This window comes from Anas acuta, chromosome 2 (assembly GCF_963932015.1).
Source record: "Anas acuta chromosome 2, bAnaAcu1.1, whole genome shotgun sequence".
NCBI classification, from domain to species: domain Eukaryota; kingdom Metazoa; phylum Chordata; class Aves; order Anseriformes; family Anatidae; genus Anas; species Anas acuta.
The window spans coordinates 62337435-62363528 of record NC_088980.1 but is presented as its reverse complement, the minus strand read 5'-3'; the positions used below and the strand labels follow the sequence as shown (position 1 = coordinate 62363528).

Sequence of the window (26094 nt, the reverse complement as noted above, 5' to 3'; positions counted from 1 at the left end):
GTTGAGATAAGGATAACTTAATTAAAGGGAAAAGGAAGGGGAGGGGGGGCTGGGGAATGGCAAAAGCTGTGTGGAACCACACAGTTAGAAAATAACATTCTCTACTTCCCATCAATGAGTGATGTTCAGACATGTCCTGCAAAGCAGGGCCTCAATACATGTATCAGTTGTTTGGGAAGACAGATGTCTTCCTAACAAGAGCTCCCCTCTGTTGGGTCTGTCTGGGATAGAGTCACCTTTCCCTGCAGCAGCCTACGCCCCCTCTCCTTTTCCTTTCCCACTCCTTATTGCTGAGTGTGACAGCACAAGGTATGGAATATCCCTTTGGTCCATTTAGGTCAGCTGCCCTGGTGATGTCTTCTCATCACCTCTCACCCACTGCCAGCCTGCTGGCTCTTCAGGTGGTTTGGAGGGATGTGTGCCAACCCTGCTCAGCAACAGACACAACACTGGTGTGATACCAACGCTGTTCTAGCTGCAAGTGCAGAGCACAGCACTGTATGGGCTGCTATAGGGAAAGTTAACTCCATCCCAGCCAGACCCAGTGCACCTATACTGTTTGCTTACCACTTTATCGTTTGTCGTTTCTGTTGTTCCTTCACATTCCTCCCTTGTTCTGTACCTAGGTGACAACAGTGCAGCTAGCATTCCATTTGTCCATTTTGAGACTATTACAAGGCAGAGTCTATTTTCAGCAATTACAGTCTCCGTTAGATTTGTGTTGACATCTTAAAAATGTTTCAAATTTGGTATATATAACGTACAAGTGCTTATAATTCAGTTGTGTGTCTTGATTGCTGAAATGGGAGTGCATTAGGTTCTGATGGATCACCTTGAGTGATGCAAGGTACAGGTGGGATCACCTATTGCTGAATGCCACCAGCGTCATTTCAGAGTTTCAGAGAGCTGCCCATAAAAGTTAATTCAGATACTCCTATTCTGCTGCTGCTCTGGAGGCTGAGTACCTTCTGTGCATCTCTGAAGTAGTACTATAATTACTTAAAAGAACACGATTTAGTGTTCTGTGATTTAAATATTTAAGTAACTTGACACCTTTTGTTTCCTTTACAGCTGCTTTTGCAGGAGTCCTACACTGGTAAGATTGTATTTATTGCTTTAGAGTAATATGGTACTTGAAAATGTCATTTTGACTTATATTTAGACAAGCTATTGGGATAATTTATATTTAGATCTTGCCTTTCAAAACCAAATTGTCATCTCTAAGATGAATAATTCTGTTCTCATGAAGCTGACTTGAAAGGTTTCTTAAGCCTGTTCAGCCAAGAGTGAAGCCTGTTTTGCAGCTGGAAAATCATTGGAATCGTAGAATATCCTGAGTTGGAGGGGATCCACGGGGATCATAGTTCAGCAATGTAAATTCATCTGCATTTCCTCTAGCACTTCTTTTTTCCCCTGAGTGGGTTTTGAAGGTCCAGGTAAATCCTTTCAACTTCTTCCTTTGTTCTGCTTATTTACATAGTGCTTCAATTTCTTAGTTTTGCATCATATTCTCTTTGACCTCTTCAGAGAAGTCTGGCCAATGTTTTCTTTGTGTACAGAATGGCCTTTCAAGTAGTTTTTGTCAATGTAATCCCCACATTTCAGAGTCCGTCCTAATCCTCACCTTTCCTGTTTTGTAGGGACCTGAAACAGAGTGGTTTCTACAGTGATTTTCACCCAGCTGCCTTTGCTGAGATAACAAGTTCCACTGTGTTTTTGTTTCCTACCTTAAAAAGAACTATTGATTTTAGTAGTCTGCTTCTTGCAAATTCCTGTTCAAAAGCAGGGCCGTGTACACTGCTCCGTTTCTTTTCCATCCCCTTTGGAGAGGAAGTTCCACTTGGACTTTATAGATTTTGCCTCCAAAATTATTTGCATTTTTCCTGTCTTTTTTTTTCTTAGTTGCACATTTATTTAAATAATGTTAATGGTTCTCATTTCTATGTATAATCACAGATGTCTGCATTAAAATACAAGTCAGGGAAGTTTTTAGCAGAGAAAACCTACACTACGTACATTTACACCACAGTATTTCCACCAGTTTTTAATATGTACTTCTTTTCATTTGCAGGATACTTGAAATTTATTTCCAAATATTTGCTAATTTTAACAGCATTACAGTTTTGTTTCTAAAAAGCATTAGAGTATTTTGAAGTGCAGACGTTTAAACTTATTCCATAATAGCATTTGATAAATAGTCTATGGATCCCATTTTTCCATTCCAGGTTGTCTGAACAGAGGAGAGTGTTGATACGGTGCCCGAGTAAAATAGCAGTTTATAAGTAGACTTTGGGTCTGCGGTGAATGTTTTGCCAGCTGTTCTTGGTGTGTAGGACTTAATAAAGGTTCTAAAATGCCTGACTCAGAATTAATTATTGTTATTCTTTAACAGGTGTCACATAACAACTCTTTTTGAAAATGACCGTCACTTTTCTCATCTGTCAACGCTAGAAAGAGAAATGGCCTTTCGCACGGAAATGGTTAGACTATCTTTTAATAACAATTCAGTGATTGCAAAGCTTCTCTTCGTAATATTGTGATTGTGGGCTTTCCAAAATTTCTTAATACTGTCTGGATAAGTAAAAATATTTTTGATATCTTGCAACTTACATGCATTATGGTTTACATATAGAGCATTTGTGTGTCTTGAAGTTGATAACATTGTGAAAGTATCTCTTCACAGTTTGCTTCAAATATGATTTAAAAATGTGATTCTAGAGGACCTAAAATACAGAACTGCAAATGTCTGATAGCAAACTTCTGATTATAGTCCTGTTACGCAGTGTTTTTTTAAGCCATTTTTAATTAATGTTTGCATATGCATACACGTTTTGGCAGCTTTTATTAGTTTGAGAATTATGGAATATTATGCTAATGCATAGTTAGCTAACCAAATGAGAGATTCCAGACATTGTGTTATGACTCAAACGGTAAGGAAGCCCACACTGGTTGTTTCAGTGGCAGTAATAGGAAGAGATTTGAAAACAGGGAAGTCGTCTTGAATAATTTTGTCCTATTTGTTCTAATACAAAAATAATTTTAAAATTGAAGCTTGCATGTGGTGGTTCATGAAGCAGAAGTGATCTCTTTAATGATAAATAATAATTCTGCTCTCCTGTAGGGTCTTTATTATTCCTACTTCAAGATAATTATTGAGGCACCATCATTTTGGAATGGACTGTGGGCAATTATGAATGACAGACTAACTGAATATCCTTTAGTGATTAACACCTTACAAAGGTTCAATCTTTACCCAGAGGTGAGTTATGTTTTGAAAATAAGATCCTTAAATATATGAGAAATCTTTGGTTTCTTTAGGCTTGATTATAAATTGTGAGAAATGTTACTCTGGAAAGTGTAAAGATACAGTGATTAATGAAGTGTTGCTTAAATACTGTATTTTAGTTCCAGATTTAAAAGGTGAAAGTTAACTTCATAAACTGTGGTCAATTGCCATTGTTACTAACTGTTCTTGGACTTCAAGTATGTTCAACCAAATGCGGATACTCTCTGCATCCTGGTATTTCATACCCTACAGTTTCAGTCCAGTTCTATACTCCCTGTTTGTTTTTGTTCTTTTTTTCTGGAAGTAATTAGCCGACATGGTGCACTTCAGGAAACACGATATACGAAGTATAAGTGATATGTGACTATGTCTGCAGCAGTGAAGATGCTGAGAGGTTATTTTGGCTTGCATTTTGTGTAGGATGATAAACTAATGAATCATCACAGTTTACTGTGGCCTTAAAATCCATGAATGGTAATAGTTTATTTTGCTTGTTGTGGAATAAATGCCTCTTTAGAAGACTGCCTGCTGTTGTTTTGTATGTGCTTGTTACCTGATTGGATTAAGTTTTCTCTGCTTTTTTTTGTCACTAAAGAGAAGATGTCATTAAGTACAGAAGTGTTTGTTTTTCTCTCTTGCAGTGTTGCCTGTGTCTCTTAAATATTTTGCAGAAGGGAAACTCTTTTGGTTAATGTACATTTATGTAACTCCATGTGTCAGGAACAACTTGTTTCTTGGAGAACCAGAGACTCATAATGGCTGTAATTGCTGATTACTAGCATTTATACTCATTCTCCTGCTCTGTCAGAGCAGAGCTGCTTCCAGGAGCTGTACGTGTAAGAGCTCCCAGCATGCGTGTATTTTTACAACTGGCATGTTGTGATTTCATTTGCTTTTTAATTTCTTGCTCTGGAAGTACTAAATGCTATAGGCTGTTGCTTTTCGTTATCCTCTTGTCGTGTGTGGTGATTGGTTGGTTTTCTTGTTCGTACTCCAGAGTGATTGCAGTTCAGTTCTAGAAATGCAACATCAGGAATGTGTGCTGTAATTGAGTAATATGGTTACTTTCTTTAGCTGAGAAAGATTTTCTGACTTCAGCTAGTGCCCAACTTGGAAAAAACAAAAGTAACTTCTCAAGTGAACTTGCTCTTAGAGAATCATCAATACCACCATGAAAGATGACTAAGTAAATTGCTCTTGTTTTGATTTCAACACCCAATAACATACAGTAGCTTGACTTCCTGTAAAAACATTGAGTAGATTACTGTGCAAAAAATGTAGGCTTGTCTGTTCATTCTGAGTTTTCTAGGGTCTTATTGGCTCATTGAACTTGGTGATAAAGTATGAGTTCATTCATCTTTTCTGTGCCTGTGTGAACATGCAAAACAGACAAATGGTCTCCTCTGCTCCTTTCAGTCAGTTGCTACTTGATGTCTAGCCTTCCTGTAAACAGCTTTTTTAAAAAGCATGTTTCTTGAGTGCTCTTGTTTCCACATAACTCTATCTATAAAGTAGTGAACAGGTGCAACTTGACTTCTAAAGCGTGTTCTTCAAATTTATCTAGTTCTACTTGTGATGGGTGGTAGGAAGATGCTTGTGGACTTATTAGTTGGCAGTGAATTTTTTTCTTCTGATACCCAGTACCCAGTCATGTTTCCTAAAAGTGTTTCATTTCCTGTTTAGTATTGTAGAAGCTTCCCAGCTCTTTCTGCCCAATAGAAGCATTAAGGCTGAATTCCAGTAAAAATTTGTGTGTAGTGGATCTCAAAATCAATTGCATAAAAAATATCCTTGAAATCCAGTTACTAAACAGGATGTAAAAGCCATTAATAGAATAGCTTACCTGCACGTACAGCTGATATTAGCCATGAAAACTTAAACACAAATAAATTGAAGTAAAAAAACAAAACAAAAAAAAGAAAAACAAACGAAAACATTCTTTGCAGTTGCACAATGTTATAGTGCCAAATAAAGTCTTGGTTTTCTGAGTATTTGCTGCAGTTAGGCAGTTTCAGTAGCTGTGTAGGTGTTTTCATATGTGGACCCTGATGTGAAGTGGCAGAGAGATAATGTGTTAATTTCATGTTAATAACTGGTTTGCTCCCTGGCTGCTCACCTTTACAGAACAGTTGATATTTCTGTGTGTAGTAAGAATGATGAAAATTTGAGTTGGAGTGATAAGTCTTGAAAAGACCCATGTAGTTGGGGTTAAGTGCTTAATCAAAGGCAAGTAGTAAAAGTAATCTACTTTTCTACATGTTCTTTAACAGCAAAGGACTGGTCCACAGAAGATTCCCTGAGTGTGAGAGCCAATCTATTCTTTTCCAAGTTTCACATTTACTGACCCATCCAGTATGGGACAGTAGAAATTCCAAAAATGTTATTGTGTTCTAATTGATCTAGCAATTCTGTGCTACTGGTTTGCTTCCATTTTTATGTGCGTGTTTACTGTTTCATTTTTTGGTAAAAATGTTTCTGTGCTTTGTAGGAAGTACCTAAAGCCCTTGGTAGCATTTTTAGGGAGCATTCATGTGTGGTAACATCTGCAGCTGACATAAGCACTTGTGACATAAAAAGGTTAAGTTGGTAAATCAGATTTATTTTCTTTTTTCCAACATCAGTTCAGCAAGAATGCTTTATGTGCTTGGGGTAATGTCAGCTTCAGGGCTGGTGGTGCAAGCATGCTAGACAGGTGTGTCTCTAAGCTTCCATTCACATTCTGTTGGCAGCGTACAAACCATGATCAGGTGATGAGAGGAAGGATTTGGAATTGGTTCCTAGCCCTGTTGTTGCCTACCTGGAGAAGGGGCAAGTGTCTGGTTCTTGTATGCACACATGCACAGCAAGAAGTGCCAGGGCACAGATGGTGAGGGAGCCCCCAGGACTTCAGAATAGTGTACTACACAGGACACAATATTGAGGCAAGGAGTCTGGGTCTAGACAGAAAGATGCAGTTATGTTTGGAATATATAAGGTTTATGTTGCGAGAGCGTAAAGAGATGAAGTGATTAATGGTGATTGGAGTCTTAGTTTGAAAAATTAATAAATCATAGAATTGAGAACAGCTGAAGTTGGTAGGGATGTCTGAACATCATCTAATCCCACTCAAAGCAAGATGAAGTAGAGCGGATTGCTCAGGGCCATCTCTTGTTCAGTTTTGAGTATCTTCATCTCTTTGGGCAGCCCGTTTTAGTGTTTGAACACCCTAATAGTGTCTAAAAAAATAATTAAAAAAGAAATTTTATATGTAAGTGGAATGACCTACGCACTTCAATTTGTGCTTATTGGCTCTTGTCCTGTCACTGGGTGTGACTGAAAGCAGTCTGTCTTAGTCTTCTTTACTCCATCTATGTCCTTATTATTTTGAACAGCGCAGAACAGGACTCAGCGCTGGAGATCCATTTTTACCAGCCCTGAAGATAGGGGAAGGATCACCCTCTATGCCTCCTGACTCCCTAAATACAGTTGAGGATACTTTTTGCTTTCTTTGTGACCAGGGTTCATTTCTGGTTCACTTACAGTTTGTCCACCAGGACACCCAGGTCCTTTTCTGCAAAACTGCTTTCCAGCTTTTCTGCAAAACCACTTTCCAGACTGCTCCCCAGTCTGTACTGGTGTGTGGGGTTGTTCCTCCACAGTGCTGCAATTTCACATTGTGAGATTCCTGTCAGTGCATTTCTCTTACCTGTTGAGGTCTCTCTGAACGGCAGCACAAATGTCAGCTTCTCCTTCCAATTTTGTATCATCTACAGACCTGTGGAGGGTGTTTTCTTGTCCCGTCATCTAGTCATTAATAAAGCTGGGGACAGATTTTGCACCAGTATTGATCCCTAGTGTGCTCCCATAGTGACTGGCCTCCAGCTGGCCTTCGTGCTGCTGATCAGTCTTCTGAACCAGTGCAGCTAGTTCACAGTCCTGTGTCCACTTATACTGTTTGTTTTTCATCAGTTTGTCCAGGAGGATATTATGGTGCAAGGTTGAGAGCTAAGTCAGGATAAATGTCCACAGCTCTCCCCTCATCTAACAAGCCAGTCATCTCAGAAAGCCATGAAGTTAGTCAGGCGTGAATTCCCTCTTGTAAATCCATGCTGGCTGCTTCCAGTTGCTTTTTTATTTTTTGGTCATTAGTATGTTTGGAAGTGGTTTCCAGGAAGATTTACTTCACAGCTGTGGAGGTTCAACACCGATGGGCAACTAAGGACCACCATGCATGCCACTCTTACATTCCCCCTCCTCAGAAGGACAAGGGGTTACAAATACGATAAAGGGAAAAAAAAGCTCCTGGTTTGAGATAAGAACAGGGAGATCACTCACCGATTGCCATCACAGGCAGAGCAGACTTGGGATGAGGTAAATTAACATAATTTATTACCAATAAATGCCAGAGTGGAGCATTGAGAAGTGAAAGCAAGCTAAAGACAACCATCTCCCACATCCGTCCAGCATTAGTTCACCTGTGAGCAGCAGCAGGTCCCTTCTGGGGCAGCTGGCTCTGGTCTGACATGGGGCAGCTGCTGGTTTCTGCTCGCAGCCCCCCTGCCCTGCTACCAAAGCCTTGCCGCATAAGCCCAATACCTACCTTATTAGGGATCAAGCTGTTATTCCCTGTATTTGCTTCTTGCCCTTCTTAATGATGGAAGTGACATAAACAGTTTTATTAATTGCATGGGGAGATAAAGAGGGAATCATATTTCCTGTGCATGTTTTCTGTGGCACAGGGTTGGGACAGATAATGCTGCAGTGGTGAAACATATTTTCAGTTTAGGGACCCCCAGGTTATAACTTTCAAAGCAGCTTAACTGGAATGGCCACATTATTCATTTATGAACTCTATATAGTCTATTACATCCTGACAGAATAGCTTGATAATCTTAACTCTAGTGACTTCACTGTGAGATTAGCTGTAGTTTTTCTTTGCGTAAAATACTGTTGTTTTCTGTGTCAGGTATTGAGATTTAATTTGGTTGTTGTCATAAGAATATTACGACTTTTCCATGGAAAATGGAAATGCTGTCCTACATTGCATCTAGAAGCGCTTTCTAATGCATGCTTAAGTTTAACCTACCAAAGTTTATCTGGGTGAAATAGAAAAACAAACAAATACAAAAATGGGGGAGAAAAAAAATAAAGATTTGGTCCATTAATATTTTGTCCATGTGGAAAAAATAAGCAATTGTTTTTTAATTGATTTAAGGTCAAGATCTGGGATTTTAATATCTGATAAACAAAATAAGATAAATGGGGAACCTTGTGGAAAATAGTGAAATATGATTTTTTTCAAATATTTCAGTTTGATTGATTTAAATTATTTCTGTTCTCAAGTTGGCATAATCTTAGTCTATTACTGAATGCTTGGTCTGTGCTGAATGCCTTCAGTGAATTACAGTCAACAACACTTAATAATTTAGAGAAATGCTGAGCTAGAAAAAAGCGCTTGGTGACGGCCGGTTGTTGTGAGAGGTTACCTTGGGCAGTGAGCTAATCTCCAAGTTCCTTTTCAGAAACTTCAAATCCTGTTTTCTGCCTAGGTGGTCCTCGCGAGCTGGTACCGCATATATACTGCCATTATGGATTTTCTTGGTGTACCAACAAAGACATGTTGGACTGTAAACAGAGGAAAAGGGCTTAGTCCTGTTGAAAGCTGTGAGGGTGAGTTGTGTTTTGTTCTAGTTTCTCCCTGGAATCATATAACTGCGGCTTTATATATGTCAGAAAAAAAAAATAAAAATAAAATATTCCAGTGTCTTTATCATTTATGTGCTTTCATTTGGCTAAACCTGTGTTTTGGCAGATCTGCAACACTTGTGAAAACCATGACAAAAGGTACTTATAAGAACACCAAGGGTGAAAATGTGGGCTTTGCTCATTAGAGAGTTCCTCCTATCTAGGAGCACTACCTGCCTCCTGCACTTCAAATGTGCATAGCTGTAGTCTGAGCCTTCATTAAATTGTGCTGTTATAAGATGTCCTAAATATAATTGGAGGCTGCTTTGGATGCATTAAATTTTTGTAGGATCTGCAATTCATTCCAAGATACTAAATTTCAAAAACTTACCTTCTGTATTTCCTCTCCTAACTAAAACTTGAGGAGTGGGAGGGAGGGGGGAAAAGATACCCACAAAACTCCCTTTTGGAGAATATTTTATGTAGTGATTTTGCTGGGAAAGTACCCTCGTATGACCTAATATTCAGTGTAAGAATTTCAACCTTATGTCTTGAATTTGACATCATAGCTTCTTGCTGCCACTTCTTAGCTTTTTTATTTTGACATTCAAGTATAGGCTTTTAAAGTAAATTATACTGTAAAAGTACATTGCCCAGAAAAACTGTTGATGTTCTACAGTTGGTTAAAGCTAACTGATAAATGGTAGTTTGTGTAGTTGTTTCATTTTATCATTTGAAATGTCTTTGTATAGTCACACATTAATATTTTTTCCTTTGCACAAAGCTATACAAACTCTCTTCAGAGCTCAAATGATTCAATTCCTCTAATGTTGTCAGAAGCAGTAAACAGTCAATAAATGTGTAAGTTACAATTCCTGGAGTTTTTAAACAACAAAAACCACAAGACCACCACAACAAAAAAACAACAAACATCCAAACAAGCAAACTCCACAGCTATTGAGGCTACCATTTTTGGAGGTCATATATTCATCTTATTTTGGAGAACTGTCATGCTATACTTTCAGCAATAGTGGATAAACATTTCTGTGTACTAAACGCCAACGTTTTGCTAGCTTCTGTGTAGTGAAGTAAAGCTTTTTAAGTTGTAGTGCAGAAATGATTAGAGCCAGGAGGATTTAAAGAAAGAACAACAAGCATGTGAACAAAGAAGTGTTTGTGAATGAATAAACTGAAAGACGTGCATTACTAGAACATCTGTTGGCATCTAATGAAAGAAGAAAAGCAAAGAGCATTATGTGTAATTTATGTTTAAAGATAGATTTACACCTGAAAGAAAATGGAAGTGAGGGTATGGGGAGCAGAAACCTGTTCTAAAATCCTCTATGAAGTCAAAATTTCTGTAGAGAATGTTGTTACAGTAATGCTTACCCCTTCTATACATTTCTTTATATACATATATAATATATAGGTAAAGCATCCCTCTTGGTTTGTTCTGTTTCTGACTGCACAAATGCTGTGTGTACCCCTCCTCTTCTTTTAATAGTATTTTTTTTTGGGGGGGGGAGAGAGGGGAGGAGGGGAGTGTTGTCTTTTGATTTAATCTTCCCAGTAATCTGCATGGCATTTTCTTTTTTTTTGTCTCTTTGTGTAGATATATTAAGGTAATTTATGTAGTGTGTTTTCTTATAGTGATTGTGTAGTGATTTATAAACTATATGATCTCTCATGTATATTTGACAATGTGTTAATTTTTTGTTAGGGTTGGGAGACCCTGCTTCCTTTTATGTTGCTGTGATTTTTCTTTTGAATGGATTAATGATGTCACTGTTCTTCCTATATGGCACATACCTCAGGTAAGGCAGCTGAGACTGTTTAATTAGTACTGGTAGTCTGCTTTTACAATAAAATTAAAAAAAAAAAAAAAAGTAAATGCTAAAATATTTTGATGGTATATTGTTTGTACAGTAGTAGTATTTTTACTGTAATATATACATTGTCACTGAAAAGTAGTGGGACAGAAGCTTGTTGATTAAAGTAAAATGCTGATGCTGCAAAAACATGGAAAATTTCAGTGAAGTGGTATGTCATTGATACCACTGTGTTGTGGATAAAACTAATTATTATGCAGTTTTAAAATAACTTTTGTCCTGATGATGTTCTTAAAATTACCAATGTTACTCGTTTTTAAACAAAGTTTGAATGACACTGCACTTGTTGAATGACAAGACTGGGGTTTTTAGCGTGCTTTTCCTCCAGTAATATTGCATTTGTTTCAATTTTAATATAACTGACAAGGCAAAATTTTTTTTATGATAACGCATTCTTTTGCAGACATACATATACTTCCCTTTTTCAGTGAATTTCTGTTTTCAGTATCTGGCCTTAAATTTCAGGAACCATAATGTACTTTCATACAAAAGAGATTCCATGTTCTGCAGAAAATAAAAGCAGAAATATTTGTGCCTCTATTTTCATTTGCCTGTTGTGCAAAAAGCTGCTACTTTTTTTTTTAAGAGATGTGTTTTTTTCCTCCCCATTGGATGTGAGGGCGATCTGGCTGCGACATCTGTCACCCCATTGATCGCCAGGGTTGATTCAGCTGATCTGGGTGGCTAGGCGGGTGTCCCCTTCCTCCCTCACCGCTCCATGTGCGTCCCTCCTGAAGCTGCGCGCTCAGTCGAAGCGGACGACCTTCCCCAATAGAGGCGTACTGTTCATCGGTCAAGGGTATGCGGTAGCTGCGCTCCCCTGCTAGAACCTCCAAACAAGCTCAAGGTCCATTTGTAGGAGAACGTAGGGTAGTCAAGCTTCCAAGACTGCAGACACATCCAAGTGAGGGACTGCATGGGGCAGTCTGCCATTGTTTTTCATCCCTGGAAGTCTTTAAAAGACGTTTAGATGTAGAGCTTAGGGATATGGTTTAGTGGGGACTGTTAGCGTTAGGTCAGAGGTTGGACTCGATGATCTTGAGGTCTCTTCCAACCTAGAAATTCTGTGATCATTATGTGGCTTCACTGACGTTTTGTTCTCTTCCTGCTTTCTCTGAAGCATATGGTGATGGTTCAAATAAAGAATAGCACAGGGCAGGAGCTGAATGTGATACTGAAAAGAGGAAGTTACGTAGTACAACTGTCAGAGATTTGGGAGTAAAGCATGTATGTCTTTCTTAACAAAGAAAGTAAATTCCTCATTTTTTTTGAGGAAGTAGGTAATCTTTGAATATTTGTGTGACTCACTTGTCATGTTTCTCTTAAGTTAGGTATATGGAAAGCCACATTTCATGTATTAATGTCACTGAAAAGTCAGTAATGTCTTATCCAAGGAAAGTACTGAGAAATTAAATACTGAGTATTGGAAGTAATTCAGTTTTAAATACAAATGATCTGTAGCGTACATAGTCAAAATGACTAGAATGTAAATGCAGTTCTTTCAAGTTGTATGCCACCAGCTAGCTGGGGTTATGAAAAATAACAAGTGACTATGCAATTTTCTGGAGGTAGGATTTTGATCTTTTTTATTTCTTCTAAAGAAGTTCATAGTTTGATACCAAATCTAGGTGGCTGCTTAGTCATTATATCTGTATGAAGGTTCCTCATAGTCAAGGAGAGCTGGAACACTTAGGCTTTTATTTAAGGTGTGAAAAATTGAAGAGCTGAATCTGGAGCGATGCAATTCTACTGTGCTGAAGTAGGAATCTTATGAATTGGTGTAGGTCTCCCTCCTAAAGCTGTTTTTTTTTTCTATGCCTTTTGAAAGACTTTTTCACAGCATCTGACTCATTTGATGGTGGGAAACCATCCTCTAATATTTTATTCAACTTTTCTTTTATGAATTTGTTAGCAATGATCATCTCAAGTTTACATAATTGTTTTTTCTAGCCTTTTTTCCTCCCTAGGTGTTTATGAAACGTATAGTCTTTTTATTTTAGCCTTATTTGCTTTTGGTCTCCTTGTAACTTTGTCTATTGATGGAAGGTGATAGCGTAGTGGAAGACCACTCTCTTTCCAAACTAGCATGTGTTCCCATCTGTGCTTGCAGTCGGTACTCTGTTGTTCCAGGAGTTCAGATAGTAGAAATGTAGTTGCTTTCGTAGGTCTATTTTTTGCTGTTTAACTCCTTAAACAATTTCCTCTTCAAGGTTAGAAGATAACCAGACAGCATCTCCCTGTCCTAGCACACTGTGTGTGGCCAAGGTTAAGAAAGGGAACAGAACCATCCTTTTCAAAAGTGAGCCGATGTTGTGTTTGATTAGCTGTAGTGTGAATCTGCAACCTCTGGTTATGCAAAGGCACTTGGGAATCTTCTGGTATGATGCAAGTTAGCTTCAAGCTCTGGAGCATTCTCTATTAAAACAATCAAAGGGATATGTTGAAAACTCACGCTTAGGTTTTGTTTTGTTTTATTTTTATGGGTAAAGGAATGGTGTTTATGTAAGTACTTTATATGCAATTGTCAGATTCCCCCTGTTCCCTCTATTCTTGCAGTTGAGGTACAAAACGCCTAAGTTGATTGTCAAATACTGGATCTTAAGGAGCTACCAGTAAATTTCCCAAATCTCCTTCCGACAGTGATTTTTCAGTATTCTGATTCTTGCATGTTAATTAACAATGAATTAGTGCAAGTCCCTGGTGACTTTTTTTTAGGCTTCATCTTATTGTACCTGGGGATTCAAAAGACAAGTTATTTTATTATTCCAGACCTGACTCTGTTAGACTGAGAATTAACTGTTCAGGTCATCTGCAGTTCTTTAAAACAGAATAATCTAAATTTAATAAAGAATTAGTAGGTTTTTAAACATGGGAGCTATAGTTAGTCTTGTATAGACAAGAAGGGACTTGTCAAAAGCTATTTTGTGTATGTACTCTACCAATTGTGGTATGGTATGAGAATTTCAGTGAGAAGAGGTATCATTTGTATTCTTATATTGGCAATAGAAAGGTTTAACTACTGTATCTCCTACATGGTATCATTGCTCTATTAGAAAATAACCCATCTTACTCTATCCTAAATATATCCCTCTGTGAAATAGGCTGTTTTCATTTGCTTTTCTTGAAAAGATAGTGAGTGTCAAGGTGCATTTCCCTATTATGTGCTACAGATTTTCTGATGAGTTCTCATGTAGTAGAATAACAAGGCATGATAGATCTGAGCATTCATAATAGAATTAAGACCTTATGTTCTAGACTTTAAGGTTTTATCACAATGTTAATACTTTGCATAAATTTTGATTTTTTTTAAAGCAAATTTTTAGCTTATTTTTTAAGACTTTCTTAATAGTAAACATATACTCTTGGTCATTTTGGGCTTTTAGCATTAGATGCTTTTAGTATTTGCAGAATTAAAAGTTGCGTTTTATGTGCAAGAATGCATGTTTTCTGGAGATTGTTTTAGTACTCAGCTGGTATCTTTAATCCCCTGATATTGTACCCAGAACTCACTGATTCTGTTTGACCCATATATTAGTGATGGGTGAAGATCTGAAGGTCTGAGAGGACTTTTTTTTTTTTTTTTTTTTTTAAAAAAAAATCTTAACAGCAGGCTGCTATTGCAAAAATGGTATTTCCTGTCAAATTCACAGTAGAAATGCACTTTTTTTTTGTACAAAAGGGTTGCTTGATTTATATCACAGAATATCAGTAATAGCAAATCTAGCCAAACAGGTAGGAACATCATCTATTGCTGTTTTGAGGTGAAAAAAGTACTAAATACTATCTTTGGTTTTAGCGTTGAATCCATGGTACTAATTTTTCAACAGGTAAGCTTGATTTATTTAGAAATCTATAAAAATCCTTAAGTCAAGGGCTTAAAAAGCTTCTATATGTCAATGTCACAGTACTTTGCATAAGAATTAAATTATAGCTTTTGTTGACTGTGTTGCATTTATTAAATTTTGTATATGTTTTTGAGCACATTTGATTTGTTTATTTAACAAAGTATTAGGTTCAGATCAGTATTTGCAAAGATGCCCTTTGGGTGACTAAGCATGCAAGTTCTCCTCCATTTGTATTGCTTGGAATTTTGTTGAAACAATCAATTGAACAAAAACAAATAATAATAAACAAAGTTCAAAAAACTTTCTGCACTTCTCACGACCAAAGTCTAGGTATGGTTGATTAAGTAGCTGCAATTGCAGGCTGTAACTGGTAGGATTCATTGTTACTGCTGATAAAATAATATAAACCAAATATGTGACAAGCAGAATAACTATTTCACGTGTTATTTACATTGAAATGGGTGTTCTACAGAAGAAAAAAAAAAGATGTAGAAAGAGTGGTCTGCTCTGGAGTAAACGCTAGCTGACTGCCTAGCTGTATTTGAATATTTTGTGTACTCTATAGATTGCTTTTTCTTGATGCCTAAGAGCATTTTTGTTTTCCCTAATAAAGTTAGCTGTAAGTTAGTGTTGCTTCATATTTTTGAAGCTGCATTGTCTGTTAAGAGTTTCTTCTATTGTACCTGTCTTTCATGTTCTTTTCACAGTGGGAGCCGCCTAGGAGGCCTCATTACTGTGATGTGTTTCTTTTTCAACCATGGAGAGGTAGGTCTCCCACATTTTTTTTTAAAGACTAAGATATCATTTAGTTGAAGATAACGATGTTGCTTATCTAATTGAGGATGAACATAAAAGGTTAATACAAAAGGAATAAGACTTTACTGAAAGCAAAATACGCTACAGCTTCTATGTATCACTGTCCAATGTGTCACCTTAGATAAAAACAAAACAAACAAAAAAACCCAACAATGTAAATATATTGTAAAGTGGTTCTGAGATTGAAATCTCAGCAGGACAGTAAGTTCAAGTTTCAAAACATCAAGATCTCTTTTTGTCTGTGTTCCAGACGTAACTGGGCTAGATGTACCATGTGAATAAGCTACAGAAACAGAGGAGGTTTTATTTAGATTGCTGTGTATTTTACCAGAAATTCATGAATACCAAACCAGCAAAGAAATCCATAAATACTGCTGAACTATGTCCTGTAGCCAGGATGCATAGAATTTAGAAACTGTAAACACACAGAGACCCCGAAGGAGAGCTTCCCTCTCTGTGGATGACAGGACCTGAGGGATGGGCAGGGGAGAACAGATAAAATATATTCTTTAGGGAAAAGACACATGTTAGTATGTGTATTTATGAAATGTTTATTTTATTTGTAATTGGGATGCAACCGTGCATTTAACTTATACGTTATAAGCATTTATTTTACACTATTAATTTAGTATTTGTAAAATAGTAAAGCAAGCAAAGAATCAAATGGTGCTGATTCTAGTGACTTCTCTGGTAAAACAGTATTTAAAAAAATGTCTTTAAGATTCTAGGAAACGAAGTAGAAGGAACGTCATGGCGTAAACATGCTATAAGCTTCTATAAATTCATGATGGTCCATGTTAAAATAAACTATTTCTTTGTCCTGTAGTAGTAAAGAACCTGTGATGCTGAGTATGCAGTGCCTAACTTAGCCATTATACATGTATATGAGGCATGAAGGCTCTATTACCATATACATGTAAATACAGTTTATGTTAAAACACATTTTGCTTTTAGACCTAGATGGGAAGAAAAGAGAGTTCTGATCTTCCCAGTCAATTCTCAGCTTCCTTAGGTTGTGTGGTTGCATTACCAGTTACAGAGCTCTTCCTTGTCTATGTACAGTCAGGGGTGTACCCTGGCAAATGCATCTATCTCAGAAGCAAAAAGCTCCTTAAAGAAAGGAGCTACCAAAGCTTGCTTAGTCTTGAATGTGTCCTGCCTCCATGCTGCCATTTCCCCTGTAACTTCCATTCCTCGAAATACCTCAATTTCTCCAGTCCTCTCCTCCAACCTTTGTTACAGTCGTGTGTTCTGTACTGCTGCCTTGGCTGTGGCCCATTTGGGGCTCCTTGCACGATGATCCTGCTGTGCCGGTTGGCTGGTGCCAGGTCAGCGCTCTCCCAGTTCCCACTGTTGCCCGTTCTGTAAAGAAAAGTGTTTGTGTCCACCCCTTGTGGAGCAGACGTGACTCCCTTAGGAAACCAGATAAAAAGATTTCAACTTAGAGGTATTCTGTTGACTGGATTGTGAGGTTTCAGTGAAGTACAGAAACAAGAAAGGGCCTTTGAAGAATGTTTTGACCTAAAAAAATTACTGTCTTTCACATATTGACTGTGTGGATTCAACATGTTCCAGTGATGATGTCTACAGAGCATTAAAATGGATAGCTTAATCCTTGCCCCTACCCAACACACCCCCAAAGCAAGACATGTAGAATTCAGGAGAACTTGTGGATGTGTGAGGTGCAGAAAACTGGTGGAGCCTAGTTTTTAGAGTGGTTGCGTGCTGGAACAGGCTCCTCAGGGATGTTGTCATGGTTCCAAGCCTGTTGAAGTTTAAAAAGCATTTAGACTATGCTCACAGTCATGTGGTCTGAATTTTGGGATAGACCTGTGTGGTGCCAGGAGTTGGACTCGATGATCCTTGTGGGTCCCTTCCAACTCAGGATATTCTATTCTATGATTCTATTGTAGTCTATTTCTAATTTTTAGTGGGAATAGCCATTTTGATTCCTTTTGTTTGCATGCTAAACTCATCCACTCCTTAAAATATTTTCTTCTTCCATTGTGCTTATAGCAAAAAATATTTACCTGAAACAATTTTATTCCTTGTCAACCTTAACTGAAGGTGTCTGAATGGACCAACCCTCCGCATTTCTCCTCTTGAGTTAGAAAGTTCTTAGGTTTCCTCTGCACCTCTTTTAGTTGACTGTCTCTTCATTTTGTGAGCAGAACTCTCTTTTCAGCAGTCTTTTCTGGAGCATATGTTAACATCCATCAAAGTATTTTTCCTTCATTTTTTTTTTCACAATTAAGTCTGTACTAATTCTCATTTGCCTTCATTTATTTTTGCCTTCTGTCACTTACACAGTTAATTTTGTCTTGTGTGGAACAGAAGAGGTGTACAGGAACCCATGTGTTTTCCTCATTTAAATTGCTTTATTTGCTTTGGATTGCATGTTGTGCTAACTGATTGCAGCAATGGGAAATGCTATTTCAGACTGGGGAAGAAGCTCTTAATCTCCTGAGGTTTGTATTTGTATATTTCCTGGCCACAGGTTCAATACTACCTATCTTAAAGAGGCTGGCTAATTAAAATGGAATTAGACAAAGGAGACGGGTAATACTGTTGTATAAGCTAGGTCTGTGTAAGAAAAGCTATATAAATATTTTGTAAAAGCATACTTAGCAATTTACAAAAAAAATCGAGTGCTAAATATGTGTAAGCATGATTCTCTCTGTTGGAACAGTAAATAAATACTATTTCAGGATGTAGTTTGTTCAAACTATTTCTGCTAAATACTGGGTGAAAGCCTTGTAGCTGCTAGCTACATAGTGGTAATCAAGGCTTTCTTTTACTTTTGCTGGTAAACCTTGGATTTCAAAGTGATTGTATTTCCTTTGTTGAGACTTCTGGTGTTCTTTACAACAGATTCCATTTAAAGTATGATTAATTGCTTATGCATCTGAAACACCTCTCTATGTAAAACTGAAATAGTGTGACGAATATTATTTGATCATGTAGGAACGTCAATTTAAATTGGAAAAAGAGTATGAAGTAATGTGCTTAACTGTGAAGTTAATATATATATATATTTTTTTTTTTGATGGTCATTGCCATCTGTAAGCATTTTCTAAAGAGCTGAATAGAAAGATACAGGATGGCAGTTAAGTAGTTGAGCTGTTTGCCACAAACCTCAAGAAATTCATGAAAAGGCTATTTGATTGATTTCATTGTTTTATCCTTTGCTTTAGGAGAGTTAAAGAGTGAAATATGTAAGAACAGCTGTGTAAGAGCTTAATTTAATCGTTAGGTGTTACTGGCCTATTTTGAAGAGACCATTCTATAAAATTTTTCGTGTTGATGCTGCTAGAAATGTAAAATGTTTGCAGCCTAAATAACTCTAGTGTAATGAAGAGTATGTTGGTTTTTCCTTCAGATCCTCACCTCACACACTTTCTCCATGTAAGTGTGGCAAGTCACTGCCTGAATTTGAGAATGATTTCAGTTAGCTGAATGACTTTTTATGTTCATTAGAAGCAGAGCAAATCAGCTGCTTTCCTGTCTGTTTCTTGCGATGTTCTCTAGCTGTCATACTTAATTTTGGAAAAGCAGTAATCTATTTTAATTAAACAGTGTACCATACACCTCAAGTCTGAAAGATGCATCCTTTTTCCTTCTCTTTTCTGCTTCTTGGCTTATGTTTTATTTGTTTGTGTTTTGTTTGTTAGTTTGTTTTTAAACTTGTCAATAAAAGCTTGTGGTTCTGCTTTACAGAAGTACCTGTGGTCATTCATTTTGAAAGACAAATGCATTGCTTTATGAAAATACAGCAGCAAACATTATCAGCTAACCCAGTTCTTATTTTTAGTGCACTCGTGTCATGTGGACTCCGCCTCTTCGTGAAAGTTTCTCATACCCATTCCTTGTGCTTCAGATGTTGCTTTTGACCTATATTCTCAGGTACCTCTCAATTTATACTTAGCTTTTTACAGTGAGTTTAAAAGAGAATGTCACAGGGCATGTATTTAAATACATTTATTTAAGTATTTATTTATGTGCCTTGCTGTGCTGTAGGAATTATATCATCAACATAGAAACCTTCCTCTGGCTGTTATATTGCAGACTCTGCACCAGTAAAACTGCAATCATGTTACTCATTTATTAAAAGGAAAATTTTTGCAACTTGAAGACATGATTTAAAATAAAAATCACAATCACTAGTTTGGCAAATACATGTCTAAACTAAAAAAAAAAAATAAAAAAATCAGACTTTTTGATTGATGTCACTTCCTTCCTTGGAGAAACAAGCTGATAATCCCATCAATTGGTTTTGGCCCTCTTGGAAAGTGGTATGTTGATTGCACGTAGCATTAGCTTATGCTATACAACAGAGGATTCTATAGCACCCATAAACTAGAATGTTCTTGCAGTTTTTGTCTTTATTAATTCAGTCTTTTAAATCAATCTAGTTATAGTAATGCAAGGATGCCCCTGAATATGTTAGCCCTCCTTTTCAGTGGCTGTTTCTGGCTCGCAAGGTGATTGTGTTACTGTTTTGCCTTTGGTTTGAAAATAAGCATGACTAGTTGAAAAGTCCTCAAGTATTAACAAACTCTAGCACATCAAATTTGTGGTGTATTTGTGATTTAGCTGAATTTTGTTGTAGTTATGGATGATTAAACCAAAAATATATTTCTATCATATGTCACTAATGTGTGTTTGTGAGGTAAGGAAAAAATGCATGCTGTATAGCATATACAAATACTTTGAGGAATAGTTTGTAGAGTGATTGCTAGATTTTATATTATAATGACACCTCCTCATTTAATGCTAAATTGTGAAGTCAAACAAAACCCAAGGAAATTACACTTCTAGTTAGGTTGATCCTAGTGTATATATTCTTTATCCATAACTGACTTTTAATTAGATACATGCACTTCTGTTCTTCAAATGCTGGTATTTAAAATAATCTTTGATCTTGCTTACCAATTAAGAAGCAAGGTATTTAGCCTAGGTATTTCAGAGCGAGGATCTTAATCACCTTCTGGTGATTAAAAAAAAGAAACACAAAACATTTTAAGACTTAACTTTCAGCTTCTCAATTAGAGATCTTGCTTCAAGAGCAGCTCTGTTTTATGTATAGGAGTCTTCTAATGTAATATAGGAAGTATATTTGAAAAAGAGTCTAGAACTTAAATTCTATGTTATTTGCATCATTTAAGTAATAGATTAAACTAATGCTTAGCAGGACTTATGGTAGTTAATCTTGACAGATTTTAGGAGAAACTGAAGAGTATTTTGCAGAATTTGTTCAGACTTCTGTGACCTGTGGGGTTTGGGTTCTTTTTGGAAGAATATTTATGATCTCCAGATTTTTGGAGGCCACTTAGGGAAATTTGAGTCATGACATGTTTCTGATGTGACCTCAAAGCTAGGATTAAATAAATAAAACTTTTCTAGGATAACATGGAAAATAGAGTGTTTTCAGTCAAAGGTGAGTTTCATATACTTGTGATTGCGCTGAAATCCTTTTACAGGATTGCTGGCAAAAAATGTTGCAGAAAGTACATATGAAAGTAGGGTGAGTTGGAATGCTAGAGGAGTAAAATCACTGTTGGGTGCAGACTGTTGTGAGAATAGTTGTGAATTCAGCTGAAAATAAAATGGTTGTGACTTGACTGTACTTGTTACGTGAAGGTGGACTGCTGCACAGAATATAGTTTTGACTTGCTGTATTATGTACTGCCAGGAAAAGACAAACTTGGTAATGAGTGACTCATCATATCGTTAAGAAACACTAAGCATTGGAACTGTTGTTTTTGGAAACTAATGGAAAAATGATACTAAATTGACTTGAACATTGTTACTTTTAGTGGATCAGTATTGCTAGCTAAATTCCAAGGTAACTTTTTTATTTTTTTTATTCCATTCTCTGTTGTACTTTTTGATAATATGCAAATATCAATGTAATTTAACTTACTGATACCTATTCTGTCTCTTTTTCCCAAGGATTCCGAATATTAATACAGGAAGCTTGATTGCACTGTGTGTTTCTAATATCTTTTTCATGCTTCCCTGGCAGTTTGCTCAGTTTGTTCTTCTAACTCAGGTAAGACCGTGTCCACCTCTGCATAGCCTCTTTGTCTTCTTTAGGCAAATTAACTACTTTCTATAGACTGTCATTGAGTTCACAACTATTCTGTTGCTTTCGTTTTAGCCAGGCTTTACCCTTGTTCTTAGGAAAGATTCACCCCATTTATCACACCATTTTTTTTTCCTATTCTTAATTTGAAAATTGGATGCCACGCAGTCTTCTTTTTCCAGGACTAAATAATTTACTTATTTCTTAAAAGCAGCCTCCATCCTAAGGTCACTGCACTTAAACAACTGCAGAACATGGGAAAACTTTGTATATTGAAGTACAAAAATAAAAGGTGTTGATCTTGCATTGCTTTGGGCTATTCAGATTTTTACAGAGAGCAAAGTTTGCATGGCATGTGATATTTGGCATGATTTTTGCATGATTTCCTATTTAATTTTAATAAACCTGAGAGCAGTGGCAGAATTTCTGTCTGAGAGCTCAAGCAGTTAACTTGAACTAGTGCTGACATGTAGCATATGCTAACGTGAGGAATGGGATACTGGTCATACAGCACAATATCTTAACGTTTAAGTTGACTGAAATGTAACCTGTTGATTGAAGTCCATCCATGTCTCCATGCTTTTTTCCCTTGTCTGTTGCACTCAAAAGAGATGTTGCTTGGTTTGAGTTGATAGTATATATTGATTGTTCAAAACTGTGTATGCAAATGTCCTAAGTGGAGAAGAAGAAGCCATTAAACTCTGTAAGACATTAGAAGAAATCCATTGCTGTAACCATTATAAGATGTTGGGTCTAACACTTATAGGTTCGATTAATAATTTCATGAATTTCCCATGTGACTTTTAGTAAGCTACCTAATCAGTGAATCTCATTTTCCTAAGCAGTAAATTGTGATGTTCTAATGCTTTGCAAAAATTTGGGGTTAGTTAACGTTAATGATTACTTTTTTTTGTTGTTCTGTTTTCTAAAAATTGAAAGATGTGTTTAGTGCTGTGTTGTGATGACTTCCATTTTTGGAAAACCAAGTTCCTACTTTTTAAATACTCAAATATGTTTGATAGCTGTTATTCAGAGCAGCAAAATTAAAGTCTCTTGAAAGAAGCTGTTATAAAATGCCTAACTATGCACTTAGCAAAAAAGCAGCAGTAAAAGTTGGTTTATAATTGTTCGAGTAATTAGTTTTTTGTATGAATATGTATTTGCTAGAGCAAGCACACCACTGTAAATTGTTAACTATTTTTTTTGCTTTTCATTCTAGATAGCTTCATTATTTGCTGTGTGTATTATGGGTTATATTGACTCCTGCAAATTACAGAAGATACTCTCTGTTCATATGGTAACTTTTTTTTTTCAAATTAAAACCTCTTAAACAGGTTAAAGCATCAAAACAGTGTGTCTGAAGTGTTTTCATTAGTTACAAGATGATTAGAAATGTGCAATAATAGAATAGAATAGTTCATTTGGAAGGGACCTTCAAAAATCATCAAGTCCAACTGCCTGACCACTTCAGGGCTAACCAAAAGTTAGAGCATATAATTAAGGGCATTATACAAATGCCCCTTGAACATTGACAGGCATGGAGCATCAACCACCTCTCTAGAAAGCCTGTTTCAGTGTTTGACCATACTCATGGTAAATAAATTATTCCTAATATCCATTCTGAACCTTCCCCAGCACATCTTTGTGTCATTCCCTTCCATTTTATTGCCGATTACCAGGGAAAATAGGTGCCTCCCTCTCCACTTCTTCCTCAAGAAGTTGTAGAGAGCAATGAAGTCACCTCTTAGCTTCCTCTTCTCCAAGCTAGCCAGCCCAATTGTCCTTAGCCTCTCCTCACAGGACATACTTTCCAGCCATCTCACCAGTTTTGTTGCCCACCTCTGGACACTTACAAGTAACTTAACATCCTTTTTATATTGTGAAGACCAGAACTGCACACAGTAGTCAAAGTGAGGCTTTATCATTACTAAATAGAGCAGGAGAATCATCTCTTTTGGCCAGCTGGCTATATTGTGTTTAATGCACAAAAATGCAGTTTGTTGTCTTGGCTGCCAGGGCACACTGCTGACTCGTGTTGAGCCTGCTGTCAACCAGCACCCCCAGATCCCTTTCTAGAGAACTGTTTTCTGGCCACACATCTCCTAGTCTGTACTTGTAACGAACATTACTCCATCCCAGGTGCAGAACCTGGTATTTACCTTTGCTGTACTTCATGCTGTTGCCCAATGTACCAATCTATCTAGATCCCTTTGCATGGCCTGTCATCACTTGAGGGAGTCAACAGCATGGGTTGGAGGGGCCTGGATTTGAACATTTGATCTTAAATGTTTTTATATCATAGTGTCAGAAACTAGGATCAGTCTGATGCATCGTAATTGTTGAGACTAGACAGCAGACTAGAAATTATACTAAAATAGAGCATGAACAATAAAAAGTTGAAAAGATAGCATTCATCTTATGCCATTAGTTAATGGTAACAATAAATGAGGTGTTTTCAAGTCAAAATTAGGAAACGCCAACTAGAACTGGGTTTTGAAGACTACTGACATCTGTACCACAGGAAGATGTTCTGCTCAAACTAGTTAGAGAAATGTTTAGAATGAAGGGCAAAAAAAATATTAAAATATTAGTCTGAAAAAAACTTATTTTGTCAAATTGGTGAGAAAGTCAAAGGCAGGAGATGATAAGTAAAAGGCAAATGGGTTTCAGCATAATATACCTGGTCTTTATTTTTGAAACTAAAATAATGATCAAGTTCTGAGTTCTGCTGCCAGGATTTTCTGCTGTTTGAAGAAAGACTACAATCTTAAATATATAGGAAGATGTAAACTTTTTTTTTTCTTTAAGAAATATGTCTATTTTTAAAAATATACATTTGATAAAATTTTGTAATGCAAACTCAGTGGGCAGAAAGTGTTTTTGCCACACAAAAGAAGCTTTTATCTAAGTGATACTTCATACTTTTTTTTTCCAAACATTTTGAAATACTGCAAATGGTAAATGAAAGGCAGTAGTAAGTTCTATTCAGCTCAATTTCTATATAAAACATAGTTTTATCAAGTGCTTGTTCCCAGTCACCCTTATAAGGAAAATTTGCAAATAAGCATCTTGGTTTAGTAATTTTTTGGCAGAAGCAGGATGAAATATTTGTGTCGTTTGTTTTATGGCAATAAGTTAATAATATTGGTGCCAAAGTGCCATAAAAGTCTAATTTCAGTTAATTAAATAATTGTGTACCATTATAGAGAAAGCCTTCTGAGGCTGGGTAAACTGCCAGTCTGTCTTTGTGGTGTTTCTGATTCTGCCCCCAACCTCCAGTTTTTGTAGAAAATGACAGCCTAGCTATGGAAAAAAGAAAAAATAAAATCAAAAGGCTGAGTATTTTACTACTTTTCCTTATTCCTGCGCACAGTAGAAGGCAGAGATTGATCATTGATGTGGCTTTCCCAAGTTGAGAAATGTAATTCAGCTTGCCTTGTCTTAATAGGAAAGCACAGTAGAAGATCACAATGGTGCAAAAAAACTTTTTGTGTATTTCAGCCTTGACTTTCAACCTGATTCAGCTGTTCATATGATTGAACAGTCAGAATTCTGCTTCATTTAATTCAGTAATGATTGTTTTTTAAATATATTATTCTCAATTTGGAAGAAAGAAAACAAGCATGTATTCAGTACTTTTAATGTTTGTCCAGGACTCTGAAAGATAACAGAATAGAAAAATACTTTTTTTTTTCTTTCCCCCAAATTATTGCATTATGTTAGGAATAACTTCAAAAATGTAATATCGGGCAAGATAAGTTAGTCTTAATCTATATGTACCTTATAATATAAAATAATACTGTACACTTGGCTATCTGTCACAATTAAGTCATAATCACTGTTTTCAGAACAGTTCTCTAAGCCAAGTATCAAGCTTGTGCTTGTTGTGAGGGTTGTGTCTTTAATTATAAAGCTGTTTATGTTACTATGTAATTTATATAGTTAAGCAATTCTTAACCTTTTCTATTGTAAATTTAATAATTTTAATTTTCTTTTTTCAGGTATCTCTTGTAGTGTGTTTTATTTTGATGTTTGGTAATTCGATGTTATTAACATCATATTACGCTGCATCTTTAGTAGTTATATGGGTAAGTTGTTTAAGAAAAAGAAAATTAATCATGTACTGTTCTGTATGTATTGATATAAAATGCGAAACTGCTGCATTACCAGACAGTTGACAAATCTTTTATGTCACAAACAGACCTTAAAGATATTTGGAGAATAATTAAATACTAAGATTTTTCACACCAAGACCTCTTCTGAAGGGAAGCTGAGTTTAGGAGTCAGCTGTCTTCTTTATTTAGGCTAGGTTAAATTTTACAGGATCCATACCCTTGTTAACACCACTGTAATATTTGAGTGAAATAATTATGAAATGAGAACATGAGCAAGAAGTCTTGTTTTAAATGCTTATTTCTTTGAAACTGCAAATACAGAAAAAATGGCTATAACTTACATAACAACAGTTTCATAGAATCATTAAGGTTGGGAAAGATCCCCAAGACCATC

At 36.5% G+C, this 26094-nt stretch overlaps 1 protein-coding gene across 4 annotated transcripts in view; it reads left to right on the top strand.

The window, feature by feature from the left end:
* DPY19L1 (dpy-19 like C-mannosyltransferase 1) overlaps nt 1-26094 on the top strand; it is a 70532-nt gene that overhangs the window by 25232 nt on the left and 19206 nt on the right. For all 4 annotated transcript variants that reach the window (XM_068670424.1, XM_068670423.1, XM_068670422.1 and 1 more), the window contains exons 3-12: nt 1072-1096; nt 2393-2480; nt 3122-3259; nt 8815-8935; nt 10671-10764; nt 15392-15449; nt 19312-19403; nt 21453-21552; nt 22805-22882; nt 25587-25673. In XM_068670424.1, coding sequence (XP_068526525.1) covers nt 2460-2480; nt 3122-3259; nt 8815-8935; nt 10671-10764; nt 15392-15449; nt 19312-19403; nt 21453-21552; nt 22805-22882; nt 25587-25673 — 789 coding nt within the window. In that variant the 5' untranslated portion in view covers nt 1072-1096; nt 2393-2459. The remainder of the gene's footprint in view (nt 1-1071; nt 1097-2392; nt 2481-3121; nt 3260-8814; nt 8936-10670; nt 10765-15391; nt 15450-19311; nt 19404-21452; nt 21553-22804; nt 22883-25586; nt 25674-26094) is intronic.